This window comes from Eschrichtius robustus, chromosome 14, assembly GCF_028021215.1.
Source record: "Eschrichtius robustus isolate mEscRob2 chromosome 14, mEscRob2.pri, whole genome shotgun sequence".
In the NCBI taxonomy this organism is placed as follows: Eukaryota; Metazoa; Chordata; class Mammalia; order Artiodactyla; family Eschrichtiidae; genus Eschrichtius; species Eschrichtius robustus.
In genome coordinates this window covers 33,985,960-33,997,734 of record NC_090837.1, presented here as the reverse complement: position 1 = coordinate 33,997,734, position 11,775 = coordinate 33,985,960, and the positions used below count along the sequence as shown (strand labels likewise).

The 11,775-nt window shown below is 42.3% G+C and overlaps 1 protein-coding gene across 4 annotated transcripts in view; it reads right to left on the bottom strand.

Moving 5' to 3' along the window:
* The window catches only part of EPB41L3 (erythrocyte membrane protein band 4.1 like 3), a 140,470-nt gene that overhangs the window by 31,508 nt on the left and 97,187 nt on the right, over nt 1-11,775 (bottom strand). For all 4 annotated transcript variants that reach the window (XM_068563487.1, XM_068563488.1, XM_068563490.1 and 1 more), the window contains exons 7-10: nt 10,351-10,569; nt 9,902-9,989; nt 4,588-4,740; nt 368-465 (exon numbers count right to left, since the gene is read on the bottom strand). In XM_068563487.1, the coding sequence (XP_068419588.1) occupies nt 368-465; nt 4,588-4,740; nt 9,902-9,989; nt 10,351-10,569 (558 nt within the window). The remainder of the gene's footprint in view (nt 1-367; nt 466-4,587; nt 4,741-9,901; nt 9,990-10,350; nt 10,570-11,775) is intronic.

Here is an 11,775-nt window from a genome sequence, read left to right as displayed (position 1 = left end):
AGACACAAATCTGAGGGCTTTAGTACTTACTGTATGTGGGCAAAGGGGTGCATGGTATTGAAAAGCTACTGAAAGAGTAAGGAATGGATTGGGCACCTGAAGTGGACGTTCTAGAAAAATAATGAAAAACCACTAAAGATAACGAAGGGGAGATGAGACAGATAAGTATCCAACAAATGAAGGAAAATCCTTCAAATTTAGTCAGAGGTTCTTTTAGGATTTATCAAGAAATCTGGCGGCAACAAACTTGAAGGAATAGAAAGGGATCTTGTGGTCACATTCTTCTTTTCAACAACCTTTTTTCAGTGTAGGTGATTCCAATCATTCTAATTCTTCCTTAGGAAAAACCAAAATGATCTCTACCCACCTGAAAAATGTATGGTGCTCTACACACACTTTCCATAAACGCTTGGCCGCTCTATGGTTGGGCAGCTTAAACCCGATGGTGCTTTCAAATTGTTCAAACTAAATTTAAAAGACATATTGAAGAGGAGAGTGAAGTTTGTAATCATAAATAACATGAAAGCAAATAATATACAAAGTCAAAATACCACCCACAAATTTTTTCTTTACTCCCTAAATCAATTGCTATACACAGATTTCATGCTATACACATTCACTCATTATAAAAAAAAAATCTCATATCTATCTCCTTAAAATGCTGCAGGTACAGACAACCACATTATGCATGTAGTAAATGTTTCATGTACAAGGATGAATCTTATGAAAACTAAATGCAAAAAAAGAAGAATATTTGTATTCCTTCCAGAGACCAATTTGTCCTGATCTGATTTCTAAGCCTAATCTTCATAGTTTCTCTCTCACATCATGACTTCAGCTGCAATGCACAGAAATGAATAAAATGTTTACAGTCTACAGCATTCTCAGGCTGACATTTTCTCCTTGTATCTGGTCTGGAAATATGCACATATCCTAGGTATTTGATGACTTGGTATCAGATACTGCTGATTTTATTTGTGCATTCTAATACGGATTATCACGTTAAATGCTAACATCTCTCAATATTATACACAGTCGTCCCTCAGTACCCAAAGGGGATTGGTTCCAGGACCCCTGTGGATACCAAAATCTGTGAATGCTCAAATCCCTTACATAAAATAGCATACTATATGTGCATATAACTTATGCAGCCCTCCCATATACTTTAAATCATCTCTAGATTACTTACAATGCCTAACACAATGTAAATGCTAGGTAAATAGTTGAAATACAACGTGAATGCTACGGAAATAGTTGCCTGCATGCAGCAAATTCAAGTTTTGCTTTTTGGTGCTCTCCAGAATTTTTCTTCCCGAATATTTTCAATCCATAGTTGGTTGCATCCACAGATGCAGGACCCTGGGATAAGGAGGGCCGACTGTAATAAGGTCAGGGATTGGGAGAACACATTTTCATATTTTTCAGCATGTAGAGTTCAGATGAAACTCCATCAGCCATTTGCTTTTTCAGGGTGAGATAGCTAACTTCCTGAGTACTATATTTTAATATTACTATGGCAGATACTCAATAAATTTTTTTTATTTTATGAAGACAAGATACATCAGGCCACCAGAGGGCAATCATCTTAAACAGTAAAAGGCTTCCCAAAAGAGCTCAACTCCCCCCCCACCCCCAGACTACTGGTATAATCGAGAGCAAAAGTAATTTATGTGGCAAAGAACCAAGGGGAGGGGTCCTGTGCGAGGTATGTGAACTTTAGCTATTCTGGACCTCTGTTTCTTGTTCATTGAGTGGGACTGGCCAGGAGGAGAAGGGGAAATACATCACGGGTGGCTCTAAATGCAGTTGCCTTGCCCATTTTCTCCCTCTCTCTGACGTTCCTGTCCAGGGACGGTCATGAAACTCACCCCCGTCCAATGGACCCAGTCAACCGACAAGCCAGAGGAAGGGACCTTGACTAAACCATCCTCCATTTATTCATCCTGCATCTCACGTGGACAACACGCCATGCTAAGGCCAGGGGTTTTACAGCAGAGTCAGCTAGCTCTTCCCGGAAGAAGCGGGAAGCCGGGAAGATTCCCTTACTGCTCTGTCCTGCTCAGCACAAGGATGAGAGCGATCCCAGCACTTTTTGAACGTTTATCTCTCTCTGTCTCTGTGCTCTGTATCCACTTCTTCCAACCGCTTCAGAGCCTTCGTGCCACCAGTAATTCCTTCTCACTCATTCTTCTCAGCCTATGAATATGGTTGTAAAAAGGGGGGAGAAACGACTTCCTCTGAGCGTGTTTCTGCGGAACCAGAATCACTGCTAAGTGTCAGGAAGGGAAGCCGCTGCTACTTCACTCCTTGCCTTGCTGCTACCCGCCGGGGGCTCTAACTCTTTCCTGAACCCCTACTGCCGCGACAAGACCTGGTTGTCAAGTTCAACGCACTTTCCTCAGTTCTCATCCGAGCGCCTCCTCTGCCCCGTCTGGCACTGCTGGTGAACCAGGTTCCCTGAATCTCATCTTCCTTATTTATCATCCATGACTGTTTCTGGCCCTTCTTCTCTTCTCTGGCTGTTTTTCCTCATCTGCCTCTGGTCCTTTTCTGCCTACCTCTCCCTCAAAAAGCGGTATTATCCAGAGTTTTTGTTTTAGGGTTTTTTCCCCTCTAACTTCCTTGTTCTTGGTAATTTCTTCCAGGCCTAAGGCTTTGAATAAAATGTATTATACAGCTGATGACACTGTTTAAATCTTATATTTCTTACTATGCAAGGATCACCCGCCCAAAAATCTGTCCCAAAAGGAATTTCAATCTTTTTGTCTGAAATTCTCCCTTTTTCTCTGTAGTAATATCATCACCATTGAGTTCGCTCATGCAAACCAAAAAACCCTCTGATTATCCTGGACTCCCTTCTTTCCTCTTTTGATCCTTCCCCCATCCTGTCTCCAGGACCTACTGGTTCTGCCTCTGAAACCTCTCTCTCAAATGTGCTTCTTCCATTCTATTCCCACAGCCTCTGCCCTAGTTTAGGTCCTATCACATCACATTCCTAAGTTGCTGAATTTCATCCCCAAATATCCATCGAGTATGTCACATCCCAGTTTAAAGTTCCCATGGCTCACTATGGTCTCATGATGCACTGCTCCAGGTTCCCCTTCTGGCCCCTCACAACACCTATGCTCATTTCACGTCTACGGAACATTATCACACTTGCATCGTGATGCTGTAATTGCAAGTGTGTGAGTCTTCTCTGCTAAACAGAAACTCCCTATAGGACAGCAACAAGGCCGTATTTACCTTTCTATTCTCAATGCCCAACACAGTGCTTGGCAATATACAGATGCTCACTTAATGTTTCATAAATCAAACATATCTTGGTTATAAGTTTAACATGCAATCTTTAGGAAATATTAAAAAATGACTTTAATTTCAGATATTTATATGAAAAGCTCATAGATTATTTCAGTCTTCACAGACAAGTTTGATTTTATATTTACGTTAAACACGATTGCTTGCTTTATAGTCTTATTCTTTAAACTTTTTTTGTACTGAGATATAACTGACATATAGCATGATATTAGTTTCGGATGTACAACATAATGCTTTGATGTTTGTATATTTTGTGAAATGACCACCACAATGAGGCTAGTTAATATCTATTACCACGCAAAGTTACAAATTGTTTTTCTTATGATGAGAACTTTTACATTCTACTCTCTTAGCGATTTCAAATACACAATACGATGTCATGAACTACAGTCACCATGCTGTACGTTATATTCTGTACAGTGATTTTTAAATTGTGTTTTCCACCAGTGGTGAGGTTAATTTTGAAGACAGGAGATAATTCTATATTGTACCAGAAAATGTTCAGAAACTAAATGAGCTGCAGTCTTAGAGCTTCAACTGCCTCCATTATATTAACTATACTAATTAGAACTTGGACATATTTATTACCTATTATGAGAAAACAGCAGATATTTACTAGATATTATGTCAAACCACTAAGGAGGACATAAGTTGACCATGGATGGATGCTTCTGCCTAAGGACCAAGGATTAATTAACAATTTTGATTCTTTCATTAGCCTCTCTGATTGAAAAACAAAGGGGAGAAATACATTAGGCTACAGAACTTGCATAATTTATACCCGGTGTCACTTGTTCTAATCTTTCTTATACTTTGATGCATGTTACCTCTAAGCTATTCCCTTTAGGGTACTATCAGATTTGGAGGACAAGAGAGGGGACACGGAGACAGAACAACAGGACCGATGGGAAGAAATCTATTCTTCATTCACAAAGAGGTTTAGCAACTAAGAGTTTCTTTTACACCGCAGCTTGAAAAATACAAAACGTTATTCATGAATCTTGATTTTCCACTGAAATATGTAAAAAGAAAAGCCTTTCAATTAACGTATGTAGTGGGGAAAAACTAGAACTAGAATAAAAAAGAAGAATAAAAAAGAAGAGAATACCTTATTACTGTCTATTGGACAAACCTACAATAAGTTCTCTTAGGCGTTTAGCTATAACTCATTATGTCCTGCCGTGTTCAGAACGTGTGAGCAGGTAACTTAAATTTTTGTTTGCTCTTTGGTAACTTTCTTCCCAACGTACATGCAAATTGGGGTCTACTTACCTCTCCCGGCCGGATCTTAATGTAAAAGTTGTTCCGTTTGTACGAAATCTTTAGAACCTTTGGCCAGGCAAACCTGTTGATGCGTAGTCGGTCACGATATATCAACAAACCACTTGCACACACTCCTAACATGATTTCAACTCCTTCAGAATCCTGGAAAATGGCAGCAAGAAACGGTGGATGAGCATCTCACCTATTTCCATTTATGGTGGGTACACTATTTAAGCCTCCAGGTCAGAACCTATAATTAACCACCTGCAGCTCTAACCTAAATATGAAAAGTACTGTAGCACTTTAAAAAATATTACCACTAAATAATAGCCTTCTGATGAAGATATTTATCACTCTGGAGATTTGTTAGTGTAAACTCTGTTCACCCAGGTATCTTGGACTTACACAGCATGTCAACACTGCACACAGAGAAGGCCACCCAGGTGAAGGTGTGTTAGTAACGGTAACGATCAGAGCCTCAGTTCTTATTACTGAGTGCCAGGCACGGCCCTGACCACTTTACATGCATTGTTAATCTTCACTAGGATAATTCTGAGATAGCTGCTATTATTATTCCCACTTTACAGACAAGAAAACTGAGGCACAGAAAGGTTAAGTGTCCATCCCAGTTGAATATGGGCAGCCTGCTTCCAGGGGCAGGACTTTTAACTAATACGTACACTAACAGAGAGACCCCCATCCTTTCTGATGAGTGTTTTGGGGTTTGTTCCTTTAAGAAGTCTTGATTCTCTCTCTCTTTTTTTTTTAAATTTAATTTTTATTATTTATTTATTTATTTAATTATTGGTTGTGTTGGGTCTTCGTTGCTGCGCGTGGGCTTTCTCTAGTTGCAGCGAGCGGGGGCTACTCTTCGACGTGGTGTGCGGGCTTCTCATTGTGGTGGCTCCGCCTGTCGTGGAGCACGGGCTCTAGGCGTGCGGGTTTCAGTAGTTGTGGCAACCGGGCTTCCGTAGTTGTGGCACACGGGCTTAGTTGCTCCGCGGCATGTGGGATCTTCCCAGACCAGGGCTCGAACCCGTGTCCCCTGCATTGGCAGGCGGGTTCTTCACCACTGCGCCACCAGGGAAGCCCTTGATTCTCTTTTTGTATACCATTACTGTCAGAGTAAAATTCGAATGTACAATAGTCTTTTTAAAGTACGAGCGTGCTCCCCAACAGGACCCCAACACACACTCACGCCCAGTGGCACTCACTTAACCACTTGGCTCACATACATAAATATATGCATTTAATATATGCATATAGACTTCTTTCAAAACAAAAGTGGGATCATGCTATATTTGCAACTTGCTTTTGCGGCTTGCACAGTCCACCTTTGGGTCATCTCCTAGGGATGTGCAATGAGGGGTCCCAGAGGTCATCAGAGATGTTATATGAAGCTCAGGAGACACCCCACGAGCAGTCTATGCCCCCTCAATGTTGTGTCCCGGTGAAATCGGGGTAAAGTGAACATCTGTGGTGGTCTTGAGTGGGGTAAGAACAAAGGACAGAAGGCAGTGCTGTGTGTGATATGCGGTCCCCACCCCCCGTGTCTCACTGGTTGTTGGAAGCAGGGTGTCGTGGAGGCGAAGCTGAGGTCTGAGACACGGTCATCGGCGGGGCTGTCCCGCTTTGAGTCACTGCAGCCCCAGCAAACGGGGGGAGGGAGACATGAAGGAATCCAAACGGGGGCTTCTGACTCATCCGTACGGGGGTGGGAGGGACTGACTTCCTAAATCCCGCCGGTGCAAAGCACAAGATGAACATTTTCAGAATCAGAAATAAATATTTTGGTCCCTCTCTGGGAACTGTGAGGTTACACATACAATTTAACTGATTTAAAATGAAATATTTTTCCTTGGAAACGTATCACTCCACTAGACACGAAATCACTCGATAGAAGTGGAAGGACTTGACGGCAGGATATTACAACATAATCAGATTTGAGGGGAATTCAAAGGCTCCGCCACCATTTATCAAGGGCTTTAACCTGAAAGAGCAATTTACAGAGCTATGACCTGATGCTGGAAGTAGGGCGGGGCCGGGGGGGGGGGCGATGGCGGGCACGATGGACCCTGAGATCTAGCCGACCTGCTCCCAGGACCACACAGGCGACCCCCCAGGTCCTGATCGGAAATGTCTGCATGAGCAGGGCTGCTGGAATAACGGCTCCTTGAGTCACTTTCTTTGTGATGAAGAACATAAGTGTAGGAAGCACTCTGGGCATTTACAATCTCTTCCATTATTATCTACTTTAAATCACTCCTTGGTATCTTTGAATCACAAGAAAGTGGAGTCCGTTTGTGGGGAAGATCGGAGGCTCCTGCGATTCATCCCTCCCTTGCCGTCTCCCACACACACTTCTCTGGGTCCCCAAAGCATTAATATCGCCAGCACAGCCCGAGCCAGCGGTGCTGCCACTAACCCCATGCCTCTTCCTTCTCCAGACCCAGGCTGGTGGAGAGCAGCCTCTGTTTATCCTGCTGACCTGGGCACGTGGTCAGCGCAGCGCCTGCCTAGCACGTGTTAAGCCACTACTTGTTTGCCGGAAGAAAAGGCAAACGAAGAAAGAAAATGGCAGGAATAAGTGGAGCTTAAAATTGATGGACGTTTCCATTTCATTCATGGCACAGCACCCAAAAAAAGGATACTTTTGATATCAAGGTTACTGCCGCAGCCCATAGCATTGAGGTAGTAGCTTGATGAATCTTCTGTATCAAAAGCTATAACCGTGGTCTTTCTTGGGGACGTGTGTTTCCCTATCAATAAACATATTTAATGCTCCCTTTAGCAGGGAGCATTGAAGGAAGCCCTGGACGGCCTCAGCCTATCCTAATTAAAATAAACGAAGGTACTATTCTCTTAACTTGAAATCACTGTTCCAACTTTCCCATCCTTTATTATCTCCTGGTCCACGGGATACCCGATATGGATTTATAACTACATTTCAGAATCTTATATGAAATAAATGACTCTGACAGAGCCTATTCAGAGTGACATTAAATGACAAACAAGCAGAGACAGGCTTCCTAAGAAAAAAACAAAGCATTTAGAACAGGTTTTCCAAACCAAGGGACCTTCACCTAATATGGATATTTATTCTTCATACAGAGCTGTGGAGTCCAAGATCACAGTTCAGAATTTCTAACTAGGTCCTAGAGCTCAGGGCCTTTCAATACTATCAATAGAAGAGAAGCATCTCACTTATAACCGGAAATTAGCTCTAATTTAATTCAGTAAACTTCCTTCTTGAAATGATGGAGGGCGTCTGCATGAGAAAATGAAGTCCAAAACCAAATCATTTGTTATACTTAGTATTCACATGAAATCCTATCACAGGCTGCATTGGCACTTCCTTAATTCTCTCTCTTTTTTAACTGGCATAATTTCACATCACATTATTGAATGACAAAGCAGCCATCTATTTTAATTCAGTCGCGATAGCCATGTTAAGTGATTTCATTTTTCCTGATAGGAACACAGATACATGCTGAGTTGCCCTTCTCCTAAATGGAGGCCCTCGCCTTTTATTTATTTTCCCCTGGGCAGTAAGTGAGTCATCGTGTGTAATGTAACTCAAAAATAGCTTTCGAGTCACTCAAATTTCCAGGCTACCTTCATTTTGGTCTTGTTTCCTTATCTTTCAGCCACGTAGGGAAAAACTCTAAGAGAAACACAATCTTAGTGCGTGTCCTTATTTTCTTTTTAAATCCTCATCCTACGTTATATCTGGCATAAACTATAAAACGCTATGTTATCCGAGCACAAAGTAAGTGAAAACGTGTAATAATTAACTGGCAAGTAAACAGGGCTATACCTGCTGTTGTAATTACACACGAATGTCAACGAGCTTGCCTCTCCGGTACCAGCGTCCCTGGTGTAAGCCCTAGCCAATTCTCAGGGATTTTGCTCTTGTTGCGGCCTGCAGGCCTCAGAAGTGCTCACCCTGAGTGACGTACAAAATGATCCACAGATGCAACCAACTGGACCTGCGTTCATTCGATCCTCACCATTTTCTTGTCCAAACTCACTCTCGATCTGTCAGGTCCCCAAATGCAGCATCAACAGAACGTACAGATCATAGATTTTCCTCCCAGGGGTCCCCAGGGTTGTTGAGATGTTTGCCTAAACAAAGCCGGCTGAAACCCTCTTCATTTCTTGGCCCCAAACTTGACTGTGTAAGACACTCGCTCGGCTGGCAGCCTGTGACGTGCACGTTCCTGTGAGCCCCGGACTGTGTGATCGTGACCACTCTGCCCACCCGAAGTAAAGCCACATCCCCAGCCAGGAGCGACGTCATCGTGTCAGCCCAAATCAGAAGAAGCTGCCCCCGAACTTCAAGTACTGATCGTTTCAGCGCTGCTGAAGTACCAGAATCCATCCCTAAGAGCCTAACCCATTTCCTATGTTTCGCTGATAGAAGTTTTTGGGAAAGCTTGCCTCTGCTTCCGCGGCGCTTTTATTCACAGCTGTTCAGATAACAGACTAACGGTCCATAGGCTCACTCCCTCACTGTCGAAAAATACAGAGATTCTGGAAAAAGTGTGACATGGAGTAAAAGCTGCTGGTACATCCTCCCAACCTTAATCCAGTCCAATCCTGACTTCTCTCTTCACAAGACTCTGGAACCAAGATACAGCCTCAACAATTCACCCATCCACTAGGCAATCTTTTCTTTTTTTTTTTTTTGGACAGGCAGAGAGGATTTATTTGTTGCAGAATTATTTATTACAGAGAATGTCCTGAAAATAAACTTGACCAAACACTACAATTAATGTGCTGTATGTAAGGATGGAGAATCCGTTTTATTACACACAGTGACTGAGAAAGTTCAAAACAAAACAAACCCAAAACTATAGTGCTTCTCCAGTTCTCTCTGCTCTCTTATCTTATCTCTTCCCTCTTTTTCTTTCTTTAAAAGACAAGTTAGGCAAAAAAATAAATAAATAAAATAAAAAGGTGATAGTGATGAGATGGAGAGCAGGGCTATTCTGGGACTCAAAAGCTTTTATCAGCTCAGAAGATGGATCAAAGCTGTTCCCAGGAAAAGTGAACCACTGTTGATAGACTAGGCAATCTTAGCCTGGCTGGTTAATTTTAACTGAACTTCAAAATAACCATCTTATTTCAAAGCCCTGATTATTTGTCACAGTATCTAAAGTTTATAGAGAGCTTTTAAAATTTAACATGAATTTTCTGAGTGCCTGGTGGGCATGACAACGGGGCATACACAGTACTTGGCGTATAAACGTTTGTGACAACTGGGTCCCGGATACTGTTAAATAAAATTAGATGGAAGGCCTGGAGTTTAAAAAATGCATACCTTGGCATGATGTAAATCCACCCCATACATGGAGAGCTTTTTGGCGTTTTCCAAGAAATACATCTCTGCTTCTGCGGGTGTCATTCCTCTGATAAGAAAAAATGAGAGGTATTACAATGCTGTTTTGTTTTTGTTTTTTTTTTTTAACCTGGCGGAGCCATAATATTTTCCACTTAGCTCCCCTGCAAGTTCCCACAGAGGTACCAAAAGATTTGTACTCTGGGGGAGGCGGGGGGAGAATACCAGGAAAATGGCTTTTAGCAGAAACATCACAAGGACGTCCCGAGTGGGAGTGTAAATACCCAGAACTGTACCAGGTCCAGAACCTCACTCTGCTGAGTCCCACCCTTAAGGCACTGACTTCAGTCCCGGGAGACGCAGGTGGCGCAGGGGATGCCCACCCGCCGAGCACAGCTTAAACGGACGCTCTCGGGGCTCCTGCCGCTAACCTGTGGCTCTTGTGCAGCTCGATGACTTTGTCTTCTAGTTCTTTCGTGTGGTTTGGCGCGAAGCGGAACTCGCTGATGTAGTCACTGCCACACTCATCTGGGTCGTAGTCTCCCAGTTCTGACTGGACGGTGTACGAGCCCAACGTGGCAAGGGTGACAAAGGAGCAGGGCAGCCTGCCAGACACGATGTCATCGCGCAGCTGTAAGCAGAGGTAGTACCTTCCAGGAGCCAGAGGACGGGCAGAAAGCCAGCGTTAGGAGACTGGAAAGGAGACTGCCCAGTACAAAGTGGGCGGCAAGCAAGCTCTCCCTGCAGAATAATCCACTAGGACACACTGTCTAGCATCTGGATTTGGATCTAAATACTAGGGGAAGATACTTAGCTACAAAATACAATATTTAAGGGCATCTAGAGGCAAGTTCATAATAATACAGGGATTCATCGATGAGGCACAGAGTAAAAGAAACCTACAGACTATTTCTCTAACATTAAGATAACGTTGAAAGTCAAACAAAATCTCTGGTGGGGGAAATTATAATATAAAAATGGTGCTCTTAAATATAATGATTAGGTCCCAACTACCTAAAGGAAGTCTCATTTTGCTATCTAGATGAAAGGTCCTGCCACACGACCAAGACAAATTGCAGGTAACTGAACGGGCTGCGCCATCATGAACACTACTTGCCACTTCCTGCGTTCCTGATGAGAGGAGCTTTCTCCTGGGTCAAGGTCTCATTTTTTTCTTTAGATAACTTCCTAGAATTCAACCGTTACGAAGACTAACTCTGAAGAATTATTACATTAAAATCTCATCACTAAAAGTAAACACTTCTAAATTGGGGGACTATGAAACATTTTCCATATAATTTTGCCAATATCATATGCAAATATCTCCATTAATAGCTGACTTTTACCTTCCCTGTTATTCTGCTTCTAAGAGTGACAGATATACTAACAGTAGAAGACTCCAAGGTAAGTGGGAACATTGATGAATTTTATGAACAGTCTTCATGGCCCAGCGTACGAGTATAAGAATAAAATATACCTTGTACCTTTCACATAAGAAACGAACCGTTAATCTGTTGAAGCTGAGGACTATGTTAAGGTCCCCTCTAAATACGGTTTTAAGCTGATGATATAAGTAAACGCCATGTAATCCAGATACAAAAATTTCGACACATTTCACAGGCCCTACACACATGACACAAATGGAAAGGAATCATGCACTAGATTCCAACTCAACGTATATATATGCTCTCTAACCATAAACTAGCCACAATTAAATAGTCCCTCGACTACTAAAAAGTATCTTTATATTAAGAAATTACAAATTGTCTTTTGATTTAATGAAAATATAAAAGAAATCTTCTGGAACTAGTTTTTTCCCTTCTCCTAACATGTCTGCTGAAATGATTTTTCATCAT